The 17001-nt window shown below is 49.4% G+C and overlaps 1 protein-coding gene and 1 long non-coding RNA gene across 2 annotated transcripts in view; both read right to left on the bottom strand.

The window, feature by feature from the left end:
- Positions 1 to 4039: 4039 nt before the first annotated feature.
- LOC116953909 (uncharacterized) lies at positions 4040 to 8164 on the bottom strand. Its single transcript, XR_012929576.1, has 2 exons — positions 6586 to 8164; positions 4040 to 6371 (listed from the first exon to the last, which is right to left on the bottom strand). It is a non-coding gene; the product is annotated as an uncharacterized LOC116953909 (long non-coding RNA).
- A 1774-nt stretch (positions 8165 to 9938) lies between these two features.
- LOC116953965 (dihydrolipoyllysine-residue succinyltransferase component of 2-oxoglutarate dehydrogenase complex, mitochondrial) overlaps positions 9939 to 17001 on the bottom strand; it is a 38786-nt gene continuing 31723 nt past the window's right edge. Inside the window, exons 14-15 of the mRNA XM_032974309.2 lie at positions 16052 to 16219; positions 9939 to 15473 (exon numbers count right to left, since the gene is read on the bottom strand). Coding sequence (XP_032830200.1) covers positions 15339 to 15473; positions 16052 to 16219 — 303 coding nt within the window. The 3' untranslated portion in view covers positions 9939 to 15338. The remainder of the gene's footprint in view (positions 15474 to 16051; positions 16220 to 17001) is intronic.

Raw genomic sequence — 17001 nt, forward strand, 5'->3', positions numbered from 1 at the left:
CAAACACACACACCGCACACACCACACACACACACCACATACACACAACACACACCACACACATAACACACCACACACCACAAACACCACATACCGCCCCACACACATCACCGCACACACCACACACACACCACATACACACCACACACACACCACACACACCGCACACACCATACACACACCACATACACACCACACACACACCACACACCACACACCCACCACACCACACACACCACACATCACACACCACACACCACACACACCACACACATCACACACACACCACACACATCACACACCACACACACACCGCACACACCACACACACCACACACACCACACACACACCGCACACACCACACCACACACATCACACACCACATACACACCACACACATCACACACCACACACACACACCGCACACACCACACCACACACACACATCACACACCACATACACACCACACACATCACACACCACACACACACCACACACATCACACACCACACACACACCGCACACACCACATACACACCACACACACCACACACACACCGCACACACCACACACACCACACACATCATACACCACACACACCACATACACACCACACACATCACACTCCACACACATCACACACACACAACACACACACCGCACACACCACACACACACACACCACATACACACAACACACACATCACACACATAACACACCACAAACACCACATACCGCACCACACACATGACACACCACACACACACCGCACACACCACACACACACCGCACACACCACACGCACACACCACACACATCACACACCACAAACACCACATGCCGCACCACACACATCACACACCACACCACGCACACACACCACACACACCACACACGCACACCACACACACACCACACACACCACACACACCACACCACACACACACCACACACATCACACACCACCACACACACACCGCACACACCACACACACACATCACACACCACATACACACCACAGACATCACACACCACACACACACCACACACATCACACACCACACACACACCACACCACACCACACACCGCACACACCACATACACACCACACACATCACACACCACACACACACCACACACACACCGCACACACCACACACACACATCACACACCACATACACACCACAGACATCACACACCACACACACACCACACACATCACACACCACACACACACCACACACACACCGCACACACCACACACACACCACACTCATCACACACCACACACACACCGCACACACCACACACATCACACACCACACACATCACACACCACACACATCACACACCACACACATCACACACATCACACACCACACACATCACACACCACACACACACAAACACACACACCGCACACACCACACACACACACCACATACACACAACACACACCACACACATAACACACCACAAACACCACATACCGCCCCACACACATTACCGCACACACCACACACACACACACACCACATACACACCACACACACACCACACACACACCACACACACACCACACACACACCACATACACACCACACACACACCACACACACACCACACACACACCACACACCCACCACACCACACACATCACACACACACCACACACACCACATACACACCACACACATCACACACCACACACATCACACACCACACACACACCGCACACACCACACACACACCACACCACACACACCACACACACACCACACACCACACACACACCACACACCACACACATCACACACCACACACACACCACAAACACACCACAAACACCACATACCGCACCACACACATCACACACCACACACACCACACACACACCACACACACACCACACACACACACCACACACATCACACACCACACACCACAAACACCACATACCGCCCCACACACATCACCGCACACACCACACACACACCACATACACACCACACACACACCACACACACCGCACACACCATACACACACCACATACACACCACACACACACCACACACCACACACCCACCACACCACACACACCACACACACACCACACATCACACACCACACACCACACACACCACACACATCACACACACACCACACACATCACACACCACACACACACCGCACACACCACACACACCACACACACCACACACACACACCGCACACACCACACCACACACATCACACACCACATACACACCACACACATCACACACCACACACACACACCGCACACACCACACCACACACACACATCACACACCACATACACACCACACACATCACACACCACACACACACCACACACATCACACACCACACACACACCGCACACACCACATACACACCACACACATCACACACCACACACACACCGCACACACCACACACACCACACACATCATACACCACACACACCACATACACACCACACACATCACACTCCACACACATCACACACACACAACACACACACCGCACACACCACACACACACACACCACATACACACAACACACACATCACACACATAACACACCACAAACACCACATACCGCACCACACACATGACACACCACACACACACCGCACACACCACACACACACCGCACACACCACACGCACACACCACACACATCACACACCACAAACACCACATGCCGCACCACACACATCACACACCACACCACGCACACACACCACACACACCACACACGCACACCACACACACACCACACACACCACACACACCACACCACACACACACCACACACATCACACACCACACACACACCGCACACACCACACACACACATCACACACCACATACACACCACAGACATCACACACCACACACACACCACACACATCACACACCACACACACACCACACCACACCACACACCGCACACACCACATACACACCACACACATCACACACCACACACACACCACACACACACCGCACACACCACACACACACATCACACACCACATACACACCACAGACATCACACACCACACACACACCACACACATCACACACCACACACACACCACACACACACCGCACACACCACACACACACCACACTCATCACACACCACACACACACCGCACACACCACACACATCACACACCACACACATCACACACCACACACATCACACACCACACACATCACACACATCACACACCACACACATCACACACCACACACACACAAACACACACACCGCACACACCACACACACACCACATACACACAACACACACCACACACATAACACACCACAAACACCACATACCGCACCACACACATCACACACCACACCGCACACACCACATACACTCCACACACATCACACACCACACACATCACACACCACACACACACCGCACACACCACACACACCACACACATCACACACATCACACACCACACAACACACACATCACACACATCACACACCACACACACACAACACACACACCCCACACACCACACACAACACACACACCACATACATAACACACCACAAACACCACATACCGCACCACACACATCACACACCACACACACACCGCACACACCACACACACACCGCACACACCACACGCACACACCACACACATCACACACCACACACCACAAACACCACATGCCGCACCACACACATCACACACCGCACCACGCACACACACCACACACGCGCCACGCACACCACACACGCACCACGCACACCACACACACCACACACACACACCACACACCACACACACACTACACACACCACACACACACCACACACACCCCGCGTGTCACACGCACGCCGCTTATCTCTCCACCACGCCGCGCGGAGGGAGCGGTGGTGCAGCGATGAGCGTGACATTCTGAGCTTTGCACCCCCGGCTGATGTGCGGGTATCATAAAACGTGTCGTCGTTTGTAACAACAAAAAAGACGGTTTCTGTGCGTAAACATTTTATAAAGCTTCTGAGAATTTGCAAAACCACGTGACATGTGCTGCTGCCTCCAGGCTCTTAGAGACCACCTGGAGAAGATTCAAGGCCACGTGTTGACAACGATGGCGAACACGTGACCTGGAGAAGGTTCCAGGCCACGTGTTGACAACGATGGCGAACGAGTGGAGCTATCAACAACATACATTTGTTATCATGTTTACGGTATATGATAATCCATTCCTTAAAAAACGAGTCCCATGTAAGTGTTAACACTTTTTTGAAGCACCCTGTACTCCTACTTCATCCTACGCCAGGCTCTTCGGCGGACTGAGAAGTAACCTTGAGCTAGAGAGGCCGGGTCAAATACGCCAAGCGGCCGGCAACAATCCGAATTGTTGAAGGCGTAAACTGACCCGAATTGTGAACGGCAGAGGGCACTTGGACGTGACAAAATCTGGAAGTTGACCGGCATCGATTCAAGCAAAGCGGCCCGCGGTGACACGGACTGTGTCGACACCGGACCAAGAGATTCCCCGCGTCCACACGAGACAGAAACAGTCGCCGTGCGAACAAGCGAGCGAGCGAGTGATGGTGGTGGTGGGATCTGGGAGATGGAGACGGTGCAAGGAAGGGGAACGCGGATTGCGGGGCGATTTTGAAATAACGAGCGCCCGAAAGGCGTGCCAAGCCGCGGATACACAAAACCTCAAACAGCTGATACTGATACACAAAACTCCATACCACGGATACACAAAACTTCATACAGCTGATACTGATACACAAAACCTCACACAGCTGATACTGATACACAAAACTCCATACCACGGATACACGAAACCTCATACAGCTGATACTGATACATAAAACTCCATACCACGGATACACAAAACCTCATACAGCTGATACTGATACACAAAACTCCATACCACGGATACACAAAACCTCATACAGCTGATACTGATACACAAAACTCCATACCACGGATACACAAAACCTCATACAGCTGATACTGATACACAAAACCTCATACAGCTGATACTGATACACAAAACCTCATACAGCTGATACTGATACACAAAACCTCATACAGCTGATACTGATACACAAAACTCCATACCACGGATACACGAAACCTCATACAGCTGATACTGATACACAAAACTCCATACCACGGATACACAAAACCTCATACAGCTGATACTGATACACAAAACTCCATACCACGGACACACGAAACCTCATACAGCTGATACTGATACACAAAACCTCACACAGCTGATACTGATACACAAAACTCCATACCACGGATACACAAAACCTCATACAGCTGATACTGATACAGAAAACTCCATGCCACGGATACACAAAACCTCATACAGCTGATACTGATACACAAAACCTCATACAGCTGATACTGATACACAAAACCTCATACAGCTGATACTGATACACAAAACCTCATACATCTGATACTGATACACAAAACTCCATACCACGGATACACGAAACCTCATACAGCTGATACTGATACACAAAACTCCATACCACGGATACACAAAACCTCATACAGCTGATACTGATACACAAAACTCCATACCACGGACACACGAAACCTCATACAGCTGATACTGATACACAAAACCTCACACAGCTGATACTGATACACAAAACTCCATACCACGGATACACAAAACCTCATACAGCTGATACTGATACACAAAACTCCATACCACGGATACACAAAACCTCATACAGCTGATACTGATACACAAAACCTCATACAGCTGATACTGATACACAAAACTCCATACCACGGATACACGAAACCTCATACAGCTGATACTGATACACAAAACTCCATACCACGGATGCACAAAACCTCATACAGCTGATACTGATACACAAAACTCCATACCACGGACACACGAAACCTCATACAGCTGATACTGATACACAAAACCTCACACAGCTGATACTGATACACAAAACTCCATACCACGGATACACAAAACCTCATACAGCTGATACTGATACACAAAACTCCATAACACGGATACACAAAACCTCATACAGCTGATACTGATACACAAAACTCCATACCACGGATACACAAAACCTCATACAGCTGATACTGATACACAAAACCTCATACAGCTGATACTGATACACAAAACTCCATACTACGGATACACAAAACCTCATACAGCTGATACTGATACACAAAACTCCATACCACGGATACACAAAACCTCATACAGCTGATACTGATACACAAAACTCCATACCACGGATACACAAAACCTCATACAGCTGATACTGATACACAAAACCTCATACAGCTGATACTGATACACAAAACTCCATACCACGGATACACGAAACCTCATACAGCTGATACTGATACACAAAACTCCATACCACGGATGCACAAAACCTCATACAGCTGATACTGATACACAAAACTCCATACCACGGACACACGAAACCTCATACAGCTGATACTGATACACAAAACCTCACACAGCTGATACTGATACACAAAACTCCATACCACGGATACACAAAACCTCATACAGCTGATACTGATACACAAAACTCCATACCACGGATACACAAAACCTCATACAGCTGATACTGATACACAAAACTCCATACCACGGATACACAAAACCTCATACAGCTGATACTGATACACAAAACCTCATACAGCTGATACTGATACACAAAACTCCATACTACGGATACACAAAACCTCATACAGCTGATACTGATACACAAAACTCCATACCACGGATACACAAAACCTTATACAGCTGATACTGATACAGAAAACCTCATACAGCTGATACTGATACACAAAACTCCATACCACGGATACACAAAACCTCATACAGCTGATACTGATACACAAAACTCCATGCCACGGATACACAAAACCTCCTACAGCTGATACTGATACACAAAACCTCATACAGCTGATACTGATACACAAAACTCCATACCACGGATACACAAAACTTCATACAGCTGATACTGATACACAAAACCTCATACAGCTGATACTGATACACAAAACTCCATACTACGGATACACAAAACCTCATACAGCTGATACTGATACACAAAACTCCATACCACGGATACACAAAACCTTATACAGCTGATACTGATACACAAAACCTCATACAGCTGATACTGATACACAAAACTCCATACCACGGATACACAAAACCTCATACAGCTGATACTGATACACAAAACTCCATGCCACGGATACACAAAACCTCCTACAGCTGATACTGATACACAAAACCTCATACAGCTGATACTGATACACAAAACTCCATACCGCGGATACACAAAACTTCATACAGCTGATACTGATACACAAAACCTCATACAGCTGATACTGATACACAAAACCTCATACAGCTGATACTGATACACAAAACCTCATACAGCTGATACTGATACACAAAACCTCATACAGCTGATACTGATACACAAAACCCCATACAGCTGATACTGATACACAAAACCCCAATACAGCTGATACTGATACACAAAACCTCATACAGCTTATACTGATACACAAAACTTCATACCACGGATACACAAACCCTCATACAGCTGATACTGATACACAAAACCTCATACAGCTGATACTGATACACAAAACCTCATACAGCTGATACTGATACGCAAAACCTCATACAGCTGATACTGATACACAAAACCTCATACAGCTGATACTGATACACAAAACCTCATACAGCTGATACTGATACACAAAACTCCATACCGCGGATACACAAAACCTCATACAGCTGATACTGATACACAAAACCTCATACAGCTGATACACAAAACCCCATACAGCTGATACTGATACACAAAACCCCATACAGCTGATACACAAAACCCCATACCACGGATACACAAAACCTCATACAGCTGATACACAAAACACCAATACAGCTGATACTGATACACAAAACCTCATACAGCTTATACTGATACACAAAACTTCATACCACGGATACACAAAACCTCATACAGCTGATACTGATACACAAAAACTCATACAGCTGATACTGATACACAAAACCTCATACAGCTGATACTGATACACAAAACCTCATACAGCTGATTCTGATACACAAAACCCCATACAGCTGATACTGATACACAAAATTTCATACCACGGATACACAAAACCTCATACCGCTGATACGGATACACAAAAATGCATACAGCTGATACACAAAACCTCATACAGCTGATACTGATACACTAAACCTCATACAGCTGATACTGATACACAAAACCTCATACAGCTGATACTGATACACAAAACCTCATACAGCTGATACTGATACACAATACCCCATACAGCTGATACTGATACACAAAACCTCATACAGCTGATACTGATACACAAAACCTCATACAGCTGATACTGATACACAAAGCCTCATACAGCTGATACTGATACACAAAACCCCATACAGCTGATACTGATACACAAAACCTCATACAGCTGATACTAATACACAATACTCCATACGACAGATACGCAAACCCCATACAGCTGATACTGATACACAAAACTCCATACCACGGATACACAAAACTCCCTCTTCTGATGACGAACACTTGTGTTGCGATCGAAACGTCGTAGTTGTGTTTTTTGTTCTCTTTGAAATTATCTACGTGACTTTACCGAAAGACCCAAAGAATATGCATACCGCAGTTATAAAATTGGTATGCCCAAGGAAAATAATGCAAATACCGCGGATACTAAAAACGCGGTTGGCGAGGGGTTTCTATATTGTAATTAACGAGGATGCATCGATTACCTGAGAGTTGTTCATAGACGTCTTCATGTACCTTGCCTACTCCACGTACAAGTTTCCTGGGCCCCACCATCATCCCCCCCCCCCCCCACTTTCATTACCAGTTTGATGTCATTATGCAGCGGGCGTTTGTCCACAGCAAAAGCAAACATAACCACAATTGCCTTGTTTCCACGTATAAATGAAAACATTGTTTAGTGCTTCAGCCCATTGGCTTCCAGATAAAAATGATAAACCAGATTTTTGTTTAGAGCAAATAAACTACGTTCACATTTTAACATTGGTCTCATGACGTGGCTGTTCACGTTTTTTTCATTATTTTCTCACTTACCCCTTCATTTATACATGTCAATGCATTATGCGACTAATTGATTGATAGTCCTTTAAGTCACTGATGGATGAATCCTTTCGCCCTGCGACGGGGAGGGGGGGGGAAGTGGAGTTGGGAGGCCGTTTGACTATACTTCACCATGCTGACGCCGGAGAAGCATCCCTTCCAGCCATGACGCCACGACTGGTACAATGCACAATTATGCTTCATATACCCTCGGGATTTACCAGGGCGGACGCCGGGCGTGAACTGCGGTGGAGATGTTAACGACTTCGCCTGGTATACAGGTGGTCATGGGTTCGATCCCGACACTGACGCTTGTATATTTGGAGTTTGCGTGTGTCTCTCTCTCTCCCCGTGGTCGCGTGGATTATTCTCTGGGTCCTCCGGTTTCCCCCCCTCCACATTTAGAATCAACATCGCGCGTTTAGAGCATTTGGCTGCTATACATTTCCACCGGATGATGACCACAAGCCACTTCGTTGAGCTATCATTTGAGATAGCCAGGTAGCTTTTGAAAAAAGAGCTACGTGGTCGCTCAGTGGGTGCCTTCTTATCTGGCAAAAAAATAATTTAAAAAAAACTGTTTATATAAGAGTTGAGAGAGAACCGCGAACTTCCGCAACAAACGGGGGCAAAAAAAACCGCGACACCGCAGGGGCCGTGGTCACCACCCTGGTTGGAGATGGAATTCCTCGACACGTTCCGGGTAATTTTCACCAACTTTAATCACTCTCTCAAAAAAAAAGAAAAAAACCCAAATACAATGTAAATCATTTCAGCGATTTTTGTCCTGTGAGTTAACGTGTCTCGTGTCATGCAATTCCTTTCAGTTTGTTAGTGACGATTCTAAACGGAAGCCCTCATCCCTAAATCACAATATTTCACTAGCGTCTTAATATTATTACCGTAGGGGGGGGGGGGGACGGTGAGGTTGGGGCGGACGCAACAGAAATGAGAGCAAGCATCAGATTTATTCCTCACCCATCGTATTGGGAAAATGATCACAAATAACAAATAACGCAGCTGAATGTGAATCGCTCTCACACCCCCCCCTCCACCCCCCATTGTCGGCAATGGAGGAGGGCACTGGGTAGGGCAGAGCAAGCGTAGGGGAGGGCTAACGGACAGGTAGTAGGTTAAAGGTGCAGCCCTGCCAATGTCTGCAGGAGGAGGGGCCTTCAACAGAGGGGAGCTCGACAGCTCATCCAGAGGGTTGTCTGACCTCAACTCTCCCAGTTCGTGGAGTACCCCCCGCACTTTACTCCACCACGTGCGTCCTTGCCGATCGAACGAATACCCTGGGGCTCCGTACCCACGGGGGAATTCCCCTGGGCGGGCAAGGAGCACGCCGAGGGGAGTTCGTGAGTTCCATCAATGCGCCACCCCCCTCCCCCCCGTTGTACCAAATGCCGTTGCAGCGAGACGGGAGTCAAATCGGCGACCTCTAAATTGCAAGTCTAGCGTGCCAACAATGACACCGCAACCTAAATCACGACGTGCATTTTAACAGTACGAATCGATCCAACTGCAGCGAGGTCCCGCAAAAAAAATGGCATGTTTACAATCCTAGCCAATCCGCGTGCTTCGTTCTTATCGTTACGAATGCGCGCGGAATTATTGATCACGTTTCCCCATCACGCTCCTCGTTGTCCCTTTCAGGTTTGGATGCTGCGTAGCGGTTGAACGCGAGAGCCGTGCTACAATTTGGCCAAAAGCAAAAGGTGTGCCGAATATTTTACGCACCGCTTCGCCGACAATATTAAAGTGTTAAATAAGTTGGTGCCTCGTCGCATGAAGCCCTACGAGTGCCTAGAGGGCCGGGTCGGTATCACCCAAGGTGGAAAATTGCTACCCAGTGTCCACCACCATCGGCAGAAGGCGGCTTGTGCACACACTGCGCGTTTCATGCAAAGACAAACACCCCCCAACCCCCCCCCCCGTGTAGCCTTAACAGACTGTTGGGGCGAGTGCTGTTAGCGAGCGCCTATGAAGGCCTGAACAGTACACGAGGGGGGTGGGTGGCCAGCACCACGCCCCCGACCGCCTTTGTCTCCCTCGTGGCGACGTTTACACACCGCCCCAGGTAAACATTTGAGGCCGAGTCGACCTAGGGGAAGCCCAGAACCGGTTCAGATAATCGTCACTGGTCTTGGCCGTGAGCGGGAATCGAACTCGGGTCGCCGGGTTCATGGCGCGGCGCGCGAGCCACACAGACACACACGCCCGAGGTATTCCGTAGAGATTTTCACCACAAAGAAATAGCTATTCTCGAACACACTCCGGGGACCACTTTTTTTTCTTAAATGGCATGTTCCTCATAAAACAAGCAACCAATGTCACCTTTGCCACCGCACATTTGTGATCTAGAGATAAAACGCTTCAAAAGACAGTCATTCACCAAATGCCATCCTGGGTGGTACCGATAAGCTTATGTAATGCCAATGGTTTGAAGCGACCAAATGGTAAGAAATTCGAATGTTCAATCGGATATTTTTTTTAAGCCATGCCCTTTTTGGGGGTGTTATTTAATTTTGTAACTACCACAGTTTCAGACACGCACAGCTAAAGTGTGAATCCCAACAACTCAACTTCCCCAACACTGCTGCAGCCCGGGAAAAAAACAACAGCACCAAAACGAGAAAGAAAAACAGTACATGTGAACAACAGACGCGTTAAATTAATGTGCGGTGCGTGCAGTCCGGCTCATCCCCCCCACCTAGAACCGATGGATTCTGCCCAAGAATTATAATTCCAAACGGGACGGAGGGGATTGGTGGGCAAGAGACGAGTAAAAGTGCCGCTCTGCAATTTGCTTTTCAACGCCACCATTGACGGAAGGGCCTCCCTCTCTCTTCCCTCTGCTCTTCTCAGGGCACTTGGTCTACTCTTCCCACGTTGACCAGACGGTTAGTAAGAGGCGGAAGTTACCCACACTTGAACCCCACCAGGCGCGAGCTGCCCATCCCCCCCGACTGCGGTGAACCCCATTCACACCCGCTGCGGGGCGGACAGGCTTTGAGAAACTTGCCACGCCGGGGAGAATTAATCGAGTTGGCGACCTCAAGTCGTGGGTAGCCAAGCGAGAGAGAGAGAGAGGGAGATAGAAACAGGACGGGTGAGGACAAGTTCCAGATTTAAATATAGCAGACGGGCTCCGTGCTTTCCACACCACCACCACCACCCCCCGACCGTTTACATTTTCGAGGTAACAATCGGGAGTAGCCCCTCCGCGCCCGGCAGAGCGCCATCACTCGATGTCCCGCAGCGCCACTCCGGGCAGGCACGGCACAGGCGTGGCGGAGTGCACGCGGCGTCCCACTTGACGACGAGTCCCAAAACGGACATTCTTTCGGGGGGTGGGGGAGGAGGCGTCGAGACTTCGTATCCACGCCCTCTTTGACAGATTATTGCGAAAATTGGGACCATCTCCCCACGAGAATTAATCCGATGAAACAAGAGCGGAACTCGGCACCTCCTGACGTAGCACAGATTTGTTGTTTTGTTACGTGGATGATACGAGAAAATTATTTGATAGCCCACTCGTTTCAAATGGTCGTCGCATAATTCACCGTTGGCCAAAACGGAGGCAAATTCGAACTGTTAAAGTGACGCCACCCCAGGTGGTACTGACGAGCGAAATATCTGCTCTGGGTCATGGACCGATCGCTATGCTATCGAGTGATTAAACATTACACCAGTATTCCTTCACCAATGTGTCAGAACTATCACCTTACCATAATAATACATAATACACAATTGCTTGAGTTATAGTGCTTGGCTGGGTGACTACAAGGCATAGCGTTAAATAGGCTGCTGTGGGGCTACGTCATAGGCTGTGCAGCAAAACCCAAAGTTGTACCGTACTATGGTGCCATGCTCACTGCTCCACGCCTTCATCCGGCACTGCCCATCGTGAAGCAAGCTCAAATAACCCCTACGAGGGCGTTGGAGGAGGCCTTCATCCAGCAGTGGACTGACAAGGGCTGTACACGTGTAACACGTGGCCAAATGGCCGAGCGAAACCCTGAAAAGCACCACCACCACCACCTTCCATTATTCTGGCAGAAACAAACGGCTCGCGGTCGTGCGTTGTGTGGAAATGGCCGCGAGATATTTTTTTTTTCCTTTTAATAGTTTATCGCTTAAGTGCTGCAGTTTGACGCGTGGACCAGAAGTCACTTGGCAGGGAGGGGGATCTCAAGAAGTAGCTCTGTGATCTCCGCTTCCGTGGGCCATTCTCCGGTGACATGGGAGCGCCGCTCTGTGAGAGTTACAAACGGATAACTTGGCATTCCCGTGACGCCGATAGCACACCTCGGGATATTGTGGAAAATGGAAGAAAACGATTACGATTTAACATTACCCAGCGATCAAATGGGTAAATTCTGCCTACATTTGCAAACCGAATACAGTTGTAAAATCATTCTATCTTTTTTGTAATCATGCGGTGTCAATACGTATCAGTTAAAAATCTACCCAAACAATTTTTTTTAAATCTATATCCCTTTTATAATTCATATTGACAATAGAGCAAGTGGCATTTGCCGACCTTCACATATCAGCACCTATACCTTTGTCCAGTCGGATAAACGATGTCGTAATCCATTCCTCCCGTCCCCAAATAAAGGTGGGACCAACAATTACCTTGACATCTGACAACTAAAATCTGAAATTTAGATTTTCTGGAAAGGGGTGAAACCTGAAAGAGCTCTAGCAGAAAAAGACAAAAATATATTTTTGGTGCAGCTGTTCAACAACAAAAAAAATAAAGATAGCAGCCAGAAGCGTAACGTGCCACCGTTCAAAATCGCCAATAAATTCGGAAAGACTACAGCAGCTTTAGCGACGCGATGAGAGATAAAATTACAGATCCATAATTTTCCCTTCACTCAAGAGGCTCGTAGGTTGTGCGTACATTGCTCTTACAAAAGTTTTGAATCGTTGAAAGTGTTAAAACTAGGATTAGCGGTGAAACAGACGATAGTTCCTGCCGCCTCGTAGGAGCGCGAAGCGAGGCGGCGTGCGAGCGAATCGAGCGAACGGCAAAGGGGGAAGCGCCAATTTAGTTTGTTCTAGCTACGCAAGCGGTGGATTCCTTCAGTTAAAATTCGAGCCGATGCTCGCGGTTGCAGCGCGAGCCGCGGTGGGGGTTGCCGGCGCCGCGGCGTCTTCGTCCGCGGCGCAACTCGTGGTGCAATCCGGGACGTTTCGGATACGTTTCGAGCGCAAGCAGCAGTTGCAAACATGCCCTGCTGTGCTTCGGACAAGCCAAAGCACGCTTTCCCGGGTGCTATCTTAGTTTCTCGCAAAAATCAAGTCATGGTGATGTGAAGAATGGGGGGGGGGGGGGGGGTGCAGTTGGATGGAAAAGCCAAATTGGGACGGAAAACTGGGAGTTTTGTTTATTTGTTAAATACGAAAGGGGAAATCTAGACTTGGAAGTTTTCGTGAGTACGAAAGGGGAGTGAACGAGAGGTCCATGAAAGGGGAAGCAACGCGAAACTGGGAAGTGGTTTCAAGTGGAGGCTGTGGGATAGAGTTTTTTCTTTTTATTCTGCGGGTACGTGAATGGTTAAAAGATTCAACACGAGTGAAAACGAACAAAGCGTTTTGTGGGAAAATAGAGCACGGATCAGCCACTTGGCCCAACAACACGGCTCAAGAGATGGGTTCTTGTGGAGGGCCTACGGTGCAATGGACCCATCGATCCCTTTTGCTCACCGCCACTTCTGAAAGAGCGCAGATACGGACTAAGGACCCGGGGGAGCATTGTCCACCAGACAGCCTGGTTTTCCAGCAGCCATAGCAAGCACATGTGTATAGAGCCCTGTGTAAGTGCAGTGAGGGTTGGGCGTGGGTCGGAAGGGGGAAGCAAGTGCACCTGTCACAGGCCAGACAAAAAGTATTTTCCTGATTTAGGGCACAGTTTGTTCTAAATTCAAGTGTGCAGATGGGGGGGGGTGGTGGTGGGGGGGGCAAGCGACAGTGGAGAGCGATAGGGGGAGACTGGGACCAATGTGTGAAGAGGGTAACGGTGGTGGATGGCGTAGCAGGGAGGATTGTTGGAGAGCCCCAAATCTGGCGAGGCGCCCTGCCGACAGGCATCGTTAGATGTCGAGGAGCATGATGCGGGGATCTTCCACCGCTGCCTTGATCTTGCGCAGGAAAGTCACGGCCTCCCTGCCGTCGATGAGCCGGTGGTCGTACGTGAGCGCCACGTACATCATCGGCCTGATTTCAACCTGCGCAGGACGGAAGGGGTGGGTGGGGTGGGTGGGGGGACAAGACGCGCGGACGTAATGGCACAGGTCGGACGCGCGTGTGCACAGGTTGATGGGACGCGGTGGTGGCGGTGCACGCCTGGAATCCGGCACGGTGACGGCAGAGAGGGTTGGTGGATCGCACAAATGTTGCGAACCTCTCTTCCCCCATCGGTGGGCATCGAGGGAGGTGCCCACACCCTGGCTTGCCATGAGAAGGCGGGTAAATGTGAGGTGCGAGCTCGTACCATCTGTCAATGGGGTGTTGCCCTCTCGCATGCGTGGGTTTTCTCTGGGTGCGCCGGCTACCTCCAACATGTATGAATGCTCATGAATTGTCCGAAAACGATATACAGAGGACTGCAGAGCTCGGACAATCGTTGGCAGCACCGGCTCGCCGCCGCGCTGCCGACCCTCCAGCTCGTCCCCCGTGGCTCCTTGGCGATTGCGAGATGCAATTTGCAAGAACGGACGATGCGGGTGGAGGGATGCAGAGGGGGGGAGGGTGGAGGGGATGCGGAGCTGGGCGGGCGGGCGGGCGGAGCGATGCGCGACGTTACCTTGCCGTTGATCGCCACGGGGCGGTCGTTGATGGCGTGCATGCCCAGGATGGCCGACTGCGGCGGGTTGATGATGGGCGTGCCGAAGAGCGAGCCGAACACGCCGCCGTTGCTGATGGTGAAGGTGCCGCCGTCCATGTCCTCGATGGCCAGCTCGTTCTTGCGCGCCTGCGTCATGTTGGCGCCGGGAGGACGAGAGACAGAGAGACAGAGAGAGAGTTCGCGGCCCGGGGCAAGATGCAACGCGACAGGCGGGGAGGGTGCACCGGTGGTTGTCGAGCTATAAGACGGTCCAAATTTTGGTGAAATGTGAAAATGTCACGCAAATTGCGACACTTGTGTTTAAACCGGGAAAGCCTCACACCGAGCATCAAGACCGTTTTTCAGGGAGGTTCCTGTCAATTGTCGCGCATGTTGCCGCTGTGTGCGTCATCCCATTTGAGTCGTTTTGCAGGGAATTTTTCAGCTACGGGACGTTTGGCCAATACCAGTTGCGATTGTGTGGCTTTTTTACTTTCATAATCTACGGGGAGGAAACCCACGCGGGACGGGAGGAAGACTTACAATCGTCACGCAGAAAGACGCTAATTCTGAATACTCTCAATTGGGATCGCACGCAGCAGCAGCAGCAGCAGCAGCAGCGCCGACACCTGCTACTCTGAAACTATTGGAGACTTGTGAAACACGGCGCCTTCCTACATGATAGCCTTCCACTCTAAAAATGGTGCAAACGCCAAACACACCAAACTACAGGTGACCCCCGACTTACTTTTTCGACCGTTCTTATAGCAAGTAAGACCACCGCAGTAACGGCCAAAACTCGTATCTACGACCGCCTAACGACTGCTACCGACGACAGTAAGTTGATTGGCGACGGAGTCTGCGCAGTGTCATGCGCAGACTCGTCGCCTGATGGCGCCGCTTTGCTCTTCCGCCATGTGTGTGTGTAC

The sequence above is a fragment of the Petromyzon marinus genome, chromosome 53 (assembly GCF_048934315.1).
Source record: "Petromyzon marinus isolate PM22_M1 ecotype Great Lakes invasive population chromosome 53, UKy_Petmar_22M1.pri1.0, whole genome shotgun sequence".
In the NCBI taxonomy this organism is placed as follows: domain Eukaryota; kingdom Metazoa; phylum Chordata; class Hyperoartia; order Petromyzontiformes; family Petromyzontidae; genus Petromyzon; species Petromyzon marinus.